This window comes from Seriola dumerili, unplaced genomic scaffold (assembly GCF_002260705.1).
Source record: "Seriola dumerili isolate Sdu_G_001 unplaced genomic scaffold, Sdu_1.0 BDQW01000531.1, whole genome shotgun sequence".
Taxonomy (NCBI): Eukaryota; Metazoa; Chordata; class Actinopteri; order Carangiformes; family Carangidae; genus Seriola; species Seriola dumerili.
The window spans coordinates 366,044-382,245 of NW_019174786.1; the positions used below are offsets into that span (position 1 = coordinate 366,044).

The window sequence follows — 16,202 nt, forward strand, 5'->3', positions numbered from 1 at the left end:
ACAGAAAAAAACATGCTCTCAGTTCAGGCTCTGTTATTTTGTATCTATGACACATGAATGTCAGATGAAAATAAATATCATCTTTCTTCAATCTGTTAGTTTTAAATTGACCATTTCTTTTGTTTATTGGTTGGTTTGTTTGGCCATGTTTTCTCATTATGCTCTTTGAGTATAATCATTATGTGTGAGGCAGGAAAGAAGTTGATAAACAGTTTTAGCTAAGTCAGGTTCACAGTAAGTAATATTCATGACTTAATTCTATTTCCTATTAAATAAAACCTCACATAAAAAAATACAGTTTGAATGAATTATTTTTCACATTTAAATGATCATTTATACGTGTAATATTTTACACAGGGGGAAAAGGCCATCAAAGTTACAGTTTAGTTGTAAGTTGTAAGTCTCTCAACACTTTAGGTTTTTAAAGGTTCCTGTGATCCTCTGGGACAGTGTGGATCCTGATCCTGCAGGAGCCGCATTTCCTGTAAGACACCATGAGTGCAGCCAGGAGACACACAGCGGCAGTGAAGCAGAGCGCTGTGGCTACAGTGATCTGTGTAGGAGGTCTGAGGGGAGACCAGGTCCCATCCTGGACTGAAGTCAACGTCTCATAGGGGTCACTGAACAGAAAACAGTTAGGTTAGTATGAGTTACAGGTTATTGTAAACCAAGAGGGGGCTTTTTAAAATCATACTTGCCTTGTGGAAGAAGATGGAAACATACTGACATCATCTGAGGGAGGAGTAATGTCAGAGTACAGGCAAAACCTCCTGTCAGGGCACAAGACTAAACCCTGATATCCTTTTATCTGGGAAGTAAAAACAGCAAAGAAATTAATAATATGACTAAATGTCAAATGAGAACTTTGGTAGGTTCTATTATATACATACCTACATCTATTAACAACCCCACTGATTTCCAGCTTTCTATATTTACACGTTGGGCTCATGTTACCTGAATTGTGCCTCCTGCTGGACAGTCCACCCACTCAGAGCCAGTGACCTGGATTTGGAACCTGTTTGGTCCAGTACACCTGTGTCTGTAACAGCGGCCCTCCACTGAGCTGTTAACCTCAACAAACTGACTCTGGTTGTAAAAGAAAAAAAGACAAGAGGAGTAAGAAGGGAATAATGGAAAGGGTTCAGAAAACACAGGCGACATGCATTCACCTACAAGCACAGGCACCTGTCTGGTCAGGTTAGAGAAGAAGCATCGGCTGTTGAAGCCCAAAATCTCCCCGCTCCAATCGTCTTCAGCTGACTGCCCAGTGTTTTCCTTTTTCCAACATTCACTCTGAAGGACAAGAGGAGGACAAAGAGTCAAAACATGGTGCCGCAATGGCAATAAAAAGCACAGGTTACAAACACATGTATAAAAAACAGATATTACTGCTTTACAAAATTGTAAATCTACAAGTCCAGATAAAATCTGGGTGATAATGTTTGGTGAAGATGATTTTTCAAGAGAGGAAATGTAACTTACTGCATTCTGGAGGGGTTTAAACACTCCACATCCCTCCAGGTATGGATCCGTCTGGCACTCCCCCTTGTGGAGGTGAAGAAAATGACACCCACGTCCACTGACAGAAAAAAATAATGGAAAAATTAGTGCTGGAAATATCATAAGAAAAGGAGAAAAGGTGACCTGTAATCCAGAGGAAAACAAACATACAGCTTTAAACGTACCTGCCGGTGCAGAAAAAGGAGGAGGAGTTGTCTTGGCAGGTTGACAGGGAACCAAACGTGGCTCCTTCACCTACAAAAACACACATTCTGAGAAATCAGGCGGTTTTATAGTTATAATTAAACTGTAGCTGCTGAATGTCTAATATTCTCCTTGTAATATCTTTGCAAACTCTAGTTTTTTATTAAAGCATTATTATTATAATCAAACAGATTTTCCACAACACACAACCCCTTACCGTCGCCCCAGACCAGACTCTGTGCCCGGCTCAGGTTGACCGTGTACCAGCCCGTGTCCTGTAATGCAGCTAAAGTGACCGGGTCGATCCGGACTGTGGTCCAGTCCTCCAGCACCGCTGCCATGATGGACCCCCTCAGGACCCGGGACTCCCAGTGAGAGGACACTCCGCCTGAAGGTGCATCCTGAGGGAAGAAGGCATGGCAGGTAAGTAGCTGGAAGTTTGACACAGGTGAGGAAAGCTGTTGTTGAAAGTGTTGGGAGAGTTTGTTGAACTCTCAGTACCAGGTTCTCCAGCGGTCCTCCCAGCTCAGGGTCAGTTGATGCCAGGTGCTTCTGCAGGGCTGAGATGACAGACGGGGTGTAGATCCTCATCTGGCCCGATCCATCAGAGTGAATCACTTTCCCCCGAGGCGAACATCTGGCACCCACTGCAGCACAAATCAGAGGAAACTCTCTGAGCATCTAATTCTTTTTTTGTACTTCTATTTCTCTGATTGTATTTTCTTCAAGAGCTGAAAAGTTTTAATCTTTATTTCCCTTTAATAGTACTTTATTCGCTTTATTCATTCAATCACTTTTCACTAATTTCAGTTGCCTTTTTTATATATCTTAAGCTACTTGTTTTATTTCGCACCCACTGCAGTATGTGGAACAACTGCACAGTATAACAGAAGAGTGTGCTACAACATATTGTTAATATAGTGACATAAAGTTGGGTTTAAAAACCTTGAGGAGAGGAGGAACAGTCTTTCCAGGTGTGGAAGAGATCTTTAGAGAACCCAAGTGCGTGGAACAGCTCGTGGATCACAGTCTGGAAAATAGATTATTCATTATAATCCGTACTTTTTCTTCCTGCTTCCCATATTCCCACAGTACCATCGTTTATTTTATTTGGTGTTTTCAGTCATTTTTAAGACAAATTTTAAACAGAAACTGCATATAATTAAAACCTTCAGGTAGCAGAGTTATTAATATAATAAATCATACCTGTACTGTAGCGTGGTGGTTGTATGCGGCTGCTGTTAATTTGTCCCTGCAGATGACCACCACCCCAGCCACAGGTCGCCCATGGGTGTCTGTCTGGCAGCGGACAGCGTAGGCCAACACATTAGGCTGAGTTCACAGAAAGAGTAAATATAGAATTAAGAAAAAAATGTAAAGTAGTGAATGATAATAAAACAGCTGCAGTAGAGATTCATGAGTACAGATCCCCATACAAAGCAGGACACACAACGTTTCACCTTGAGTTCATAAAGTTTAATGTTGCAATGCACCATTTTTTATTTCAATATATAAAGTATGTTTTATTGCTCTTTCAGTTTTCAGTCATTAATGAAGGAAGTTTAAATATTTGCTGTTGAAATAATCTGATGTGCAGCATCAAAATCAAAGCACAGTGTGTTGAAAATAATAAAATTAAATTAAAAAGACAATAAAAATCTAGAGGTGATTGCAGTAAAGCCTGTCTGTTGTTCTCTCATTTTTATAGTTTTTGTAACTTTGTAACTTCCTTTAGAAAAGTGCTGTCTGAACACGTTTTATCATTCATTGAAAACCTTTGAACTACTTCATATACAACACTTGTGGATATGTTGCACAGTAATGTCAAAGACCTCAGTGCTGTCAGTGGGTCTTCACCTCTGCTCTACACTTGTCAGTGGACTGTATGTGGAGGTACAGCAGGAAGTCGGTGTCAGGGAGTCCAGCACCTTCAGGTCTGAGAACAGTCCTGCGAGGCGAATCAGGCTCCGGGTAAATATCACATCCAGCCAGGTGATCATCTGGGATCTGTTGATGATAGAGATGATAAACACACTCCATACGTTTTCATACTTCTTTTTTTTTTTTTTTCAGCTCACCAAAGGAATAAAATAAAATCAGTCAGACTGATACTTACTGTCACATCCAGGCAGGTCTCATTCCTATAGTTGCTGTTGGCTCGACCACACCTGAAGGAAGAAAACGAACTCTTTATATCTATTTCATGACATATCGCCTTTAGTCAATAGCTTCAGTGGAAAACATGTTGATCCACTAAAAACTACTAATCATTTTTAAATGTACTTTACAGAGCATTACAGCGCAGATGTTTGCACTAATCCGCTTTACTTTATTCTCAAAAGTGATGAGGGTGACTGTTCATCAACTACAAGACATCACTGTTTGTTTAAATTGCCAAACCTCTAATTCTGGTGATTTTTTTTATGCTGTAACATTAAGAGATTTATATAATCTTCCATAATTTGGGGAGTTTGTTTTCACCAAAATTTGGAGAAAATCATTTTAGTTTCATTAATGAAATAAAAGTATGAGCGCTTCACAACAAGGAGGCCCTGGGTTCAAATCCAGAACCAGCCACCTGAGGCCTTTCTGTGTGGAGTCATGTGGTGAATGAATACAGCACACATGCAGAGAAATGAACTGTCAACAACCTAAAACAAACATAAATCTCTTTTTCAATGGTTTGTAAACTATGAATGGAAAGAATTTTAAAGATAAGCAGGTGCACATCTGGTCGAAGGAATGTGTTTGTGTACACACACACACACACACACACACACACACACACACACACACACACACACACACACACACACACACACACACACACACACACACACACACACACACACACACACCTGTTATAGTTGGTAGTTCTTGAATTGCTCCAGAGAAACTTGCAGTATTTGTTGATGTCTCTGCTGAGCAGCAAAGAACCCCGTGCTCTGTTCACTGTTAAGGTCAATAGTTGATATACATTAGTGTCTTTATATGAGTGAGTGTATGTATGCATGTGTGTGTGTGTGTGTGTGCGTGTGTGTGTGTATCACCTGATAATAAAGAAGACACCATCCTCACAGCCTCTTCCACTGCTGACATCATTCTGTCTTTCTCAGCGTCCGATAGGTTGCCGCTCTCTCTTGGAATCCAGGTGTGGATCCTGATTGGCTGTGGAGAAGCAGGAGCGGGCGATGTGGAGAGGCCACGCAGAGGTGACCTCCTCCGCCCTCGATGACTGGCGTATTGCCCCGTCGGAGGTCTGAGTCTGGGCTTGTTGGGTGGGCTGTCTGGGTGCATGGGTGCAGGTCTAACCTCATCAACCTGAGCTTGAACCTCATCAAAGATGCACCTCTGCAGGGCTCCAGGGAGCTCAGCCACCACCAGTACCACCAACATCCCCACCCAGAGTCTCTGGGATGGAGGTAAAACCATAATTACAGCTGTAACCTATTTAAAAGTGACATGAGGACGATGGTGAGCTGTTTCACCTTCATCTTTATGATAGAGAAGAGGTGCCCTTATATCAATAAAAATAAAATAACATTACTCTACTATTTTAATTTATATACCGAGATGTAAAATAGTGTAAGGTTCCAAATTCCCTCTATATTTAATATTTCATGATTAAAGTGAATTTAACCCTCAGGTTTTATTGACCAACAGTATTTACAGAAAATACAACAGTTAACTGAATGAATTAAATAAACGTGTTGTAGAAACGTTAACTCATGACTTTAGTATTACCAAAATCCTCTCTGAGTTCAAAGTTGAGTTTGCCAAACTCAACAGAAAATATGGAACCATTGTAAATGAAGATAATGTAAAATATACCCAAGCCATGTTACATTAGTCTGTTTAGCTTTCTTGTTTACTGGCCTATTGTAAATCACATTCAATATTATGCATTAGCTTAAATGGTTCATATACTGTAGCATATCATGTCAAATTAGTTTTCTTTTTTTCCCCCAATGAGAAAAAAATGCATATATATGTTACACCTTTGATAGATTATCAGGTCACTTTAAAGTAGATATAATTTACTGGACTCACAGCATGATGCCCACTTTTCTACAAACATTAAAATATACATTAAAGAAAAACACACCAAGTTATTTATTTTTTATCATAATCTCCCAGACTAGATCAAAGATTATCGTGGTAAGTTTTTATCCATGTGGTCCAACTCTGCAGTAAGAAACTAGGATAGCATGTAGAGCAAAACTCCCCTCCAACAATCACTTTCCTACAGCATGAACCTATCACTAACATTAAATGCAGTCATTAGAATTACCTTGTTGTTCGATGCAACATCTCTCCATGAAGTCTCAGTGTTCAGCATTCACCTTTTATCCTGTGCTCCCGAGTGACGATCTCAACTTCTGCCTTCTTTCCAGGAAAACCTCTGAAGAGCTCTTTCAGGAGTCTGTGTGAATTTCCACAGGACTTTTGAATACAAAGCACAAAGCAACAACTCTTTCATCTCCGTTACTGAGGTGTCAGCCGTCCCTCACTTACTAAAATGTCAACACAATACACGAAACCTAAAAGTGCAAATCGTTTAATCTGAGCCACATTTTTACTTATATACAGTGAAGTTGACCCTAATAAATCATAAAATCACTTTTTCTCTTATTTACCTCATTACACTGCAAAATTTAAAACTTCTGGCTACTCCACATTGACCCTAATACATTCAACAAAGCAAAAACAAAAAAAACAACTGAAGAGAAAAAGGATAAGTAACTTGCTGAAATAAAAACACCATAAAATGTACAACAATACAAATGGCACACCACGAGTCTGTTGTGTCAAAACGTGACAGAATGCGATCACTTCCCCTCAAGGGCTGAAGATTCAAGTTGAGGTTATTTTGTAATTTCGGGGCCCCTTTCACCACTAGGGCACCTCATCTTCCTGTTCAGACACACACACATACACATACACACACACATACACATCCTAAAATCAGGCACCAAAGAGATTGTCTTTTGACACATTTGCTTTTTGTAGATTACATACATTCACTTAGGAAGTGTACACGTGTGTGTACTTAAACACGCGGTTATGTTGCAATTATTGTGCACTAAAACAGGGGACCCAAAGAGTTATTGCCAGCTTGCAGAGTAGACATGCATCTCTTTTCATGTTTTATAGTACAGTCACTGACGTGTGGATGCGTGCTGTGATGTAAGGGAAACGTGCCTCTGTGTGTTACGTGTGCAGTGTGGGAATCTCAGGAATCATCTCAATCACCTCCAGCAATCTACAGAAAACTCCTCAAAAGGCACTTAAATAGGGGAAATTATTTTTTCTATAATATCTGTGATATAACATGAGACTGGATGCAAGTGGCAGGAGTATGTCGGGACAATCCACGTCTACAAACATACTCCACTGTCTATGTAAGACTAAAATGCAAATGCATTCACACAGTTGCAGTCATACAAACACAATAGTTTCCATCATAAAAACTCTAATCATTCAATCTGACAGTAGCCTGCCTCAGTATCTGGATAGGGAAGATTCTTCTGTGCAAAAGTTTACCTTCAATGTGCAGCCCAGCATTAATTAAGTGCACAACCAATACTCACCTACACTTACTCTCCAACATACATCAGCCATGCTTTTCGTCTAAACCGTGTACTTTCTTTAGGAAGTCTCTAGAAATGGTCAAATACTTGATTCCATAAGTCAACAAATCCAAATCAAAGCAATTTCAAAAAGGCACCAGACTTGCACAGTGAGGGTGAGTCTCGCTGTGGGCCACTCCTGTGCTGAAGTTCAAACAAATGTGGAAAGACTGGGTTTCAGTTATTAGTAGGTAAAGGAGATAAAGAAGAGGTGGTGTGGGTTACTGGGCGGGTGAGGAAATCATTCAGGTGAGCATGGGCACATCATCCTCTGAAGTGTTGTCTTCGGACAGGGGGATAAGCAGCACCTCGTCATCTGAAGAGGACGAGGAGAAAGAAGGGGAGGCGGAGAGGGGCATGGAGTTGGTCGAGGAGGAAGAGGGCGAGGCTCTGAAGAGGGAGATACTCAGGCCCAGCGTGTGGAAGATGGAGGCCAGAGAGGGGCTGCTCGGGGGGACGGTGACAGGAGGAGACTGTGGGGTGGCCGGGGGTGGAGCTGGGGGAGCGTACGGAGGTGGAGGCGGGGAGGCGACAGGTGGCGGAGACGACACTTCCTGCTGCTGGTGCTGCTGCTGATGCTGCTGATGCTGCTCTGACTGAGCCAACAGGCCAAGTTTCTGAGGCACCGGCCGGTTGACCGCCTCCACAGCCGACGAGGAGCTCGTGGGAGTGGAGTGAGCTGGTTCCTGACCGGAGGGAGCGGCGTCTGACTGCTGCTGGCTGGAGCTTGATGCCTGAGTCGGCCTGGAGGGAGGTCTGGGGATTAGACCCCACCTCCTCATGCGGCGAACAGCCCGGCGGACAAATCGGGGTCTGCGTCTGCGATGTGGGGAGCTGGCGGCATCCTGACGGAGGAGCTGGAGAATTCCCCTCAGAGAAAGTGACGAGGTCTGGCGTGAAGGAAGACGTACAGAAAGAGAGAGTGGAAAAGGGCAAATCAGTCAAAACACCTTCTACAACTTGATTTCCGACAATGGTATTAAAATCAAACTAGTAAGTTTCTTATGAACAAAACACTGATCCAAGTTCAAGTCGGGAGCTCGGGCATATCCCATTAGACATCACACGCTTTGGTTTATACAGTTAATCCCTCCTCCTCGATCACCCTGGCTGTCCTCCCTGGCTAATAATAAAGCATTTTAATGTGAACTTGCACGGTGACAGCACATTAGCATTTACCTTAACGCTCTTCCTTCGTCAGCTCAAAGCCTGCTGCCGGGGATTAATAAGACTAAAGTGGAGCACATGACTTTAAGACCGATGACACAAGGGCGCCTGTCGACTGTATTATTCTCAGTGCGGCTGAAGAGTCAAAGAATGTGCAACTCAGCAATGTGGCCTCTTTTCCCATGAATAAATATATTATCAGTGCCTGCCATCTTCAGTTTGTAAGACAGTGTTTTCATTCTCTCTCCTTTCTTTCAAACTTTAGAGCATCAAATTAATTTGTAATGGTCTTTTGAGGCTCAAGGGGAGGTCTAAGGAATTAACACAGCTTACTTCAGGGGTTTGATTTCCAGTGTGGCATGCTTTCACATTACTGTCAGGTGCTTTAAATTTAAGTGCCCAACAAATAGGCCTATGTCAGGATTAACAACTGGATACTGACATTAAAAATGCACAACAAGACTCAAATCCAGCTTGCATGTACATGAACTAAGGAGTGCAATATATCACAGTGGACCAAATATAAGACAACCCTGATTTTTACAACACAGGTTTTTGGAAAAATACTTAGAGTAGGAGATACTTTCCAGTTAGTCCTGCAAGGAGATCTTTTCAGACTGTTTTTATTTGCCTTTGACCACCACAATCTAAATCGGTTCATCCTTGAGTCCAAGTGAATGTTTGTACAAAATTTGAAGAAATTCCCTGAAGGCGTTACTGAGGTATCGCGTCCACGCGAATGGGACAGACAGACAGTCAAAACCAATCAGAACAGAGCTGCAAACCATCATGGCGTTACTAAGATATTGTGTTCACGAGAAGAGAACAGAGCAGTTATGATCTGAAACGGCTATGGGATTATTGATTTATCTGACACTGATTTCAAAAAGCTCATGGCCATCCTTTAAGCAGCTGTTTATCCGAGTGATGCTCTTCTCTCTCACCTCGTTGGGGTTTTCTGTGGGGAAGTCCTCCACTGGGGGGATGATGCCCTGGGCAATCAGCTGTCCGTAGGACGGAGGAGCCTGCTGCTGGATCAGCTCCGCTTCCTGACGGCTGATTGGAGCAAACAGGCTGCAAGAAAACAGACACATTAAGATGAGTTCGTTCACACCAACTACCAGCGTGTTTTAGTTTTTGTTGTGGAGGTTCTAGAGACAAACTGCACGTGGGAAGCCGACTGTTTACAACAGCAAACTGGTAGTTTAAGTGTCTTATCAAAAACAGTGAGTACGATGTGTACTGGCCGTGCTGTGGGAGGTTCTGAGGTGTTTGAGAGGCGCTGTCTGGTAGTGTTGGCAGCAACTGAAGGTAGCGGTTAGGAAAACAACGTCTGCCTCTTGTGACTCACTATGTCAGATTATCAACACAAAACCTGGCTGAAGTAGTCATGAAAAAGCTCATTATGCTTGTTTAAAAATAACCAAAATAATCTCCGAAGGCTACAATATCTGGAAAGCAAACATGTCAGCTGAACTGGTGAAACGACTAAAGGAAAACAGCATAAACTGCAGAAGAGGTAATATTAGAAAATGAAGACATATGCTTGTAATTGAGATAAGATGTACAAAACAGTTACCTGTATTCCCGTGTCCTGAGCGAGTACAGTTTGCAGGTGCAGCCCATGGCGATCACCAGCAGGAGCCCACAGACCAGGCTGCCAACCGTTGCCGCGGTGATGACCTTGCGGGGCAGGATGACGGTGCAGTTGAGCTCGTCTGTGCCGTCCTTACAGTCCACCTGGCCGTCACAGCGCCAGCTCTCAAACACACACCTGCAGACAGCACAATGGGCCCGTTTGTGTGTTAGAGTATGCAGGAATATTATGAGTGAGAGATTCTGTTCCACATGAAAATGCATCCTGAGACCTGGGGGGATAACCCGAAATAAAACTAAAGAGATTGTGAACCATGATTATGGCACAAGGCAGACACTGTAATAGTGTATTAGAGTGTGTAAATGGTATTATGGATATTTAAATGGTATTTTAATAGTTCACCATGAATCAAATCTTGTTCACAATGTAGTGTTGTGCCTCTTTAGCCGAGATGATGTCTGTTATCTGTCAACAATGTTTGGTTGTTTTTGTTATAAAGTACAGTTTTTGGTATTATACATGCTGTGGAGTAACCACTCTAGATTGGCCACGGTACTCCTTCCCCCCCCCCATTCTCAAGGTTAAAGTCACACATTTATTACGCTGAATGCAACAATAAATTGAAAACAGGCACATATTCCACAATCTCAGGCACTTCTTTTCATCTATTGAATATTTACTGAATCATCACACACTGTAACATACTGAATTTATGTTATGGTATGTTTGTTTTTTACTCATTATGCTCCCAGAAAATGTACGTCTTACTTCAGTGCAACACAACAGTCAAGCCACAAAAACTCTCACATGTTCAGGTTTCTGCTCACACCCTCTGATTCACACTTATGCAATAACTAAGACACACCTAGCACTTAACTAACCTGACCACAATGAAGACACGCACCATTTGACAAAAACAGACTAATAGTAGCTGAACAGCTACTAAATGGACCTTTGAGAGAGACTGTTTTGTGAACTCCTGTTTTCAAGGTCGAGAATAAGCTTTAAATATTAACTTTTAACAGCTAGAGGTGAAAAGGCCTAGAGATTAAAGGTTTGAACATCTATAGCTCCATGGCAACTGAGCAAAATCAATCTGCAGAAGCCATTTGATATGGTCAAAGACCTGGAGGTGAGATTGTTTCATTAATTGTTATTTCCAAGATCAAGAATGAACTCTAATCTTTCATTTTAGCTCATGCAAGAGCACATAAAATTGGGGAACAGCAATTAGACAGCTGTCCTTTCCAATCAGATAACCAGGTTTTCAGTCTGTAGGAAAACACACACGGGCAAAACACACCTGTCACTGTCGCAATGAAAGGTCCCCGGCTGGCACACGGTGCAGTCCCTCTCGTCGCTGCCATCAGCGCAGTACAGCTGGTAGTTGCATCTCTCTGTGACTGGATAACACACCGGCCTGCCAGCGAAGTGGCTGGATGCCACTGCCCTCTGTCCTGCCACTCCACAGGCAAACTGGTTCGGACTGCAGCCTCTGCATCCCTCCTCATCTTTCCCCGTCTCAGGACAGTCCCATTTCCCATCGCAGCGTTGCTCCTGGGTGAAGCAACCTCCTGATGCTCCCCCACACCGGCCTTCCCATGGAGGGCAGTAGCTCCCAACGTGGAATGTGGCGTTGAACCCACTTCCCTCTGAGCCGAGAAGTGTCTCGTACGTCATCGACAGTAGGCCAGTATGAGATTCCACTTGTACTGATTTATAATTGGAGGCGCTGGTGACCTGTCAAAACGCAGGAAAGGAACATCACGTTACCATAGAGATTGTTTCACAATACTGTGAAAAAAAAAAAAGAAAAAAAGGATTGTTTGGACTGGAAATGTCTGAATAAATGAAGTTAACTCACAATTTTTATAATGTCTCCGTTGCCTTCCTTTCTGTTGTAGATGGTGAGTCTATCACCGGGCCCCAGCACCAGCTGCTGCAGGTCCAGTCTGAGTGGCCTGGAATCCTGAGGGTCCAGAGTCCAGACACAGTACAGAGCAGGACCCCGAATGGCTGGAGGGGAGAAGGTCCCGTAAAAGGTCTGGAGGAGGCCTCCACAAGGCCACTCAATGGGAGTGGGTGTCACAGCTAGCTCCTTATGAGTCAGTGGCTGCTCTTGATCCACCTGGGCCTCCTCCTCCTCCCTCTCCTTCAGCAGATCCCACAGATCAGACTCAGTATCTATCTCAGCTGACCTATCTGGGCTCTGTGTTTTATCTGCGGCCTTATGTCTCTCTGAGTCATAGTTTTTCTCTGCATACATTTCCCTTTCTGTCTCTTCTGCCAGTGTGATGCCATGTTTTGGGGGTTCTGGGGTTTCCACATCTGCATTGCAGTCCCGTTCATCGGTGCCGAGGCCAGGACCTTCAGCAAGACACTCCACCTGGCCATTACAGCGCCAGGACAGGGGAAGGCAACGCCCCCCCAGGCATTCAAAAGACGTCTCTGGGCAATCACCCGAATCTGAATGTGTAGAAACAGAAGGGGATGAAAGGAATAAAGATCTTTTGACCATAACAAGAACTTGCCGCAGAAACGCTGAGACATTCGTTTCCTCGACAAGTTACAAGAGGACAGCACTTAGCAAATGCTCAAAACGAAAGATGTTCAAGAAAATAAAATCCCCATGCCATCATACCTCTGGCATAGCTCAACAGAAACGATGACACAGGGAACAGATGTGGGAGGAAGTGGTGCATCACTGTAATATTTCCCCCTGGGAATTCCATGGGCGGTGGCAGCTTGGAGCCACAAAGGACAACCGGCTCACCGCCAGCTGACGATTTAATAGACACCCATTCCTTCCTACAGCGTGCTGAAAACTGTGAAAAGCTGAAAAAAATATTTGAAATGAAGCACCAGCCTTATTTAAAGAGAAAGTGCAGAGTATAAATTGTCAACTGTCTGAAATGCTGTCATATAATTTATAGTATTTGTTTTTTAAATAACCTTTGCGTCAGACCTTCCTGCCTGATTAGTTTATCCTTAAAACTTTCTCAATTAATTTTCCAGACTGATTTTTCCAGAAGATTTTATTCATATTGCCAACTTCTAAACCAGCCATAATACATTACATCCTAACTACAGAAAATGATCAGGCAAGCTCAAGCTCTATTCATTAATTATAGAAAGACAATCAATATAGTGCGCAACCGGTCTGCAAATGTTTACATGATATTCACCTTTATTAAGTACATATTTATCCTGGGGAATACTCCATATCTGATTAACTCTGATAGTAATATCATGTGTATCTGGTATTTCAAATTCCCTCAGCAGCTGTACCTGAGAACGACGGGTTCTCCTTCCAAACCCTTGATGACCCAGCAGTCATAGGTCGAGCCGAAGCGGTAGGACCAGCTGTGGTAAGCAGAACTCCTGATCTCTCCCACTTTGCTGTCTAAGACTTGAAGGGAATGCCCACAGTGGGCTGAGACAAAGAAGCAACGGTTCAGAAGTCAAATATGTTTGACGCTTCAAGTGTTATTTTATGGTAAAAAACCCATAAGCCTCTCCTAACACCTATTTTCAAACTACAGTTGGAAATAGTTTAGAGAAATAGTTAAGCAAGTGAAAGTTCTGTTAAATATCATCTGCTCAGGCTGCTTTTATCATCACTATGACACATTGTAGGTTATAGGAAAGTATGAAACAAGAAAGTGACATTGAAAAATCCTTTCCTGACATCCACAGACACAATATGAGATCGAGTGCCGAGTAATTGTCTCCTTACCAGAGGCGAGGGCAGACTCAAAACGGCTGCATGCTGCAGAGGAAACAAGCAAAAACAGAACAAGTCAGGCCAGTGTTTAATCACCACGGCTGACAGAGATCATAAATGTGAAAACATGACCTTTGCCTCATGAACATTTAAAGTAAGCCCCTTAGAGAGATACACACAAGGGCAGAGATGTACAGTATGTGTATACACTCACCTATTATGGTGAAAACCAGGAGGGCACAGATGTTGTAAGTGACTGTCATTGTGGTAATGCTTCTCCTCTAAAAAGTTGGAAATTATAAAAAGAACTGAAGACTAAAAAAAGGGTAAAAAGAAAATGTCAGAGAGGCGCCATCTTAGCAGGTTTTGTTCAGGAAGACTTCACCTGCAAAGTGAAAGACAAAAAGATGAATGAAAGATGTGCTTGATCTAGTTGTCAAAAAGTAGTCAAACTTTTAGCCTCGTAATATTATCACTCACTGACTTATATCAATCATAGATAAGTCGGCTAACACATACATCAGAACAGTGGGTTAACAACAGCCTTGTTTGATAGAATTTGATAGTTACGTTTAAGGCTGAAACAATCGTTGCTTTAAAAAGGAAACAAACAAAAATCACAATATCTCTTTCTAAAATCCTCACCACCCCCTGCATCTCGAAAAAACAGAACACATGATACCATAGACATGAAAAAAACATTTAAGGTGGCTTTGGCTTCTCTCCACCTTTATACACCGGTGGAAAACAATTAGTCCATTAATAGATTAGTCAAAATACAGATAATTAAGCTGCAACAATTTTGATAGTTGATAACCTGTATTAAGTAAGTTTTCAGCAAAAATGCCAATAATTCTTCTTCAGCTTCTCAAATGTAAATATTTGCTGATGTCTTAGTCTTACTAAATATCTTTGTGTTTTGAACCATCGGTTGAACAAAAAGAAGCAGCTTGAACATGTTAACCCGAGCTGTGGGAATTCATAACAGGCATTTGTTTTTCACATTTTGCATAACAAATGATTAGAAAATAATCAGAGGATAAACCAATAAGAAAAACAATTGTTAGTTTGAAAGTACCAATATCAACTGTTAGACCTCTACATAAGAATAACACTTTAATACTTTTATTCATATATTTTAATAAGTCTTTCTTACTTTATTTCATCTTAATTCAAATAAATTACCTAAACTCTATTTTGTAAATTTCACTAGTGGTCTCCCTCCTTCCTCCTTTTTAGGAGCAATTGATTTCAGTTGAAATAAAAGTTGATTTTCCACCTATTCCGATTATCTGCTCCTACGTTATACATTACAAAGACATACTTATTAGCCTGATGAGAAAATATAAAATGAGGTAGTTAACCCAGGAGCAATTGTTGTAGCCCAACACAAGTAAGTACTGCAATATAAGTGCTCATAATTACGATTTTAACCATTCAATAACGTTATATATCCGGGCAAGAAATTACCGTACGAGTATGTTCTTGAATGCTGAGGTTATTTTGATCTCTAACACAATGTTTACACGCCCACACACAACACAACACAACGATTTCCTTCCCATAAGCCTCTCAACAATGACGCCAGGACCGCCACCATTTCCGTGATAAAAATAAACTGTTTTAGAGTCTTTCTATTATTCCTACTGAAGTAAAAACATTAGATATTTCCAGTTCAGGTCGATTAATAGCTCATGATGTTCCTTTCGAGTTTAGACTATGTCCTGAGATAACGCTGCGAGTTAGTTTCGGTTTGGAGCAGGAGGAGGGAGCAGCTGCTCGCGTTCTTTAGAGGTTTAACAGCTAGCTTCCTGGCAAGCTAACCGCTAACACCCTGCCATCTCTCTTCGTTTGTTCGCTTCTTCTAGGCCCCGACACCGCAAGAAAACGGCTTCCAGCACGATACTTGGTAGTTTAGTGCCCAAATAAATCATAACATGTAGGTCACACACGGCAAAAAGATAATAAAATGGTTTTAAAAAGGAGAGAGAGAGAGAGAGGAGCCGAGTACGTTACCATGTCAGTCGGCCTTTCTTGTTGACAAGTTCTGAGCGACTTCCGTATATTTTAGCTCATGACACGAGGGGCGGGGCTTGTGATGTCAAATTGTTTTTCTTTCTTTCATTCATAAAAATATTCCTTCAAATCAAATGTTTTAGACTTAATCTTAATTAATCCTCCTTATTTTAAACACTACAAGTTCGTGTATTTATACAGGCCGCGGCTAATATCTAAAAGGAGTCTAAAAAGTGAAATGTTTATTTCTTAACACAAGGTGTCAGTGTCATACATCACTTTTAATTCACAAAAATACAACAAGGCCTTCCAGGACTTCTCTCAAAGACTAAGAGTAAGTACATTTACTTTCAAGTACTGTGTT

At 41.8% G+C, this 16,202-nt stretch overlaps 2 protein-coding genes across 2 annotated transcripts; both read right to left on the minus strand.

Moving 5' to 3' along the window:
* Positions 1-421: 421 nt before the first annotated feature.
* On the minus strand, positions 422-1,771 carry LOC111235602. The gene is made up of 6 exons (XM_022764110.1): positions 1,686-1,771; positions 1,483-1,579; positions 1,174-1,293; positions 955-1,086; positions 699-808; positions 422-620 (listed from the first exon to the last, which is right to left on the minus strand). Exons 1-6 carry the CDS (start codon positions 1,769-1,771, stop codon positions 422-424), a joined length of 744 nt encoding a protein of 247 aa, XP_022619831.1.
* A 4,475-nt stretch (positions 1,772-6,246) lies between these two features.
* On the minus strand, positions 6,247-15,885 carry lrp10 (LDL receptor related protein 10). The gene is made up of 10 exons (XM_022764192.1): positions 15,839-15,885; positions 14,037-14,207; positions 13,835-13,867; positions 13,387-13,531; positions 12,740-12,933; positions 11,963-12,564; positions 11,402-11,838; positions 10,081-10,275; positions 9,446-9,575; positions 6,247-8,224 (listed from the first exon to the last, which is right to left on the minus strand). The coding sequence occupies exons 2-10, from the start codon at positions 14,083-14,085 to the stop codon at positions 7,580-7,582; spliced, it is 2,430 nt and encodes an 809-aa protein (XP_022619913.1). The 5' UTR covers positions 14,086-14,207; positions 15,839-15,885; the 3' UTR covers positions 6,247-7,579.
* Between the last annotated feature and the right edge of the window lie 317 nt (positions 15,886-16,202).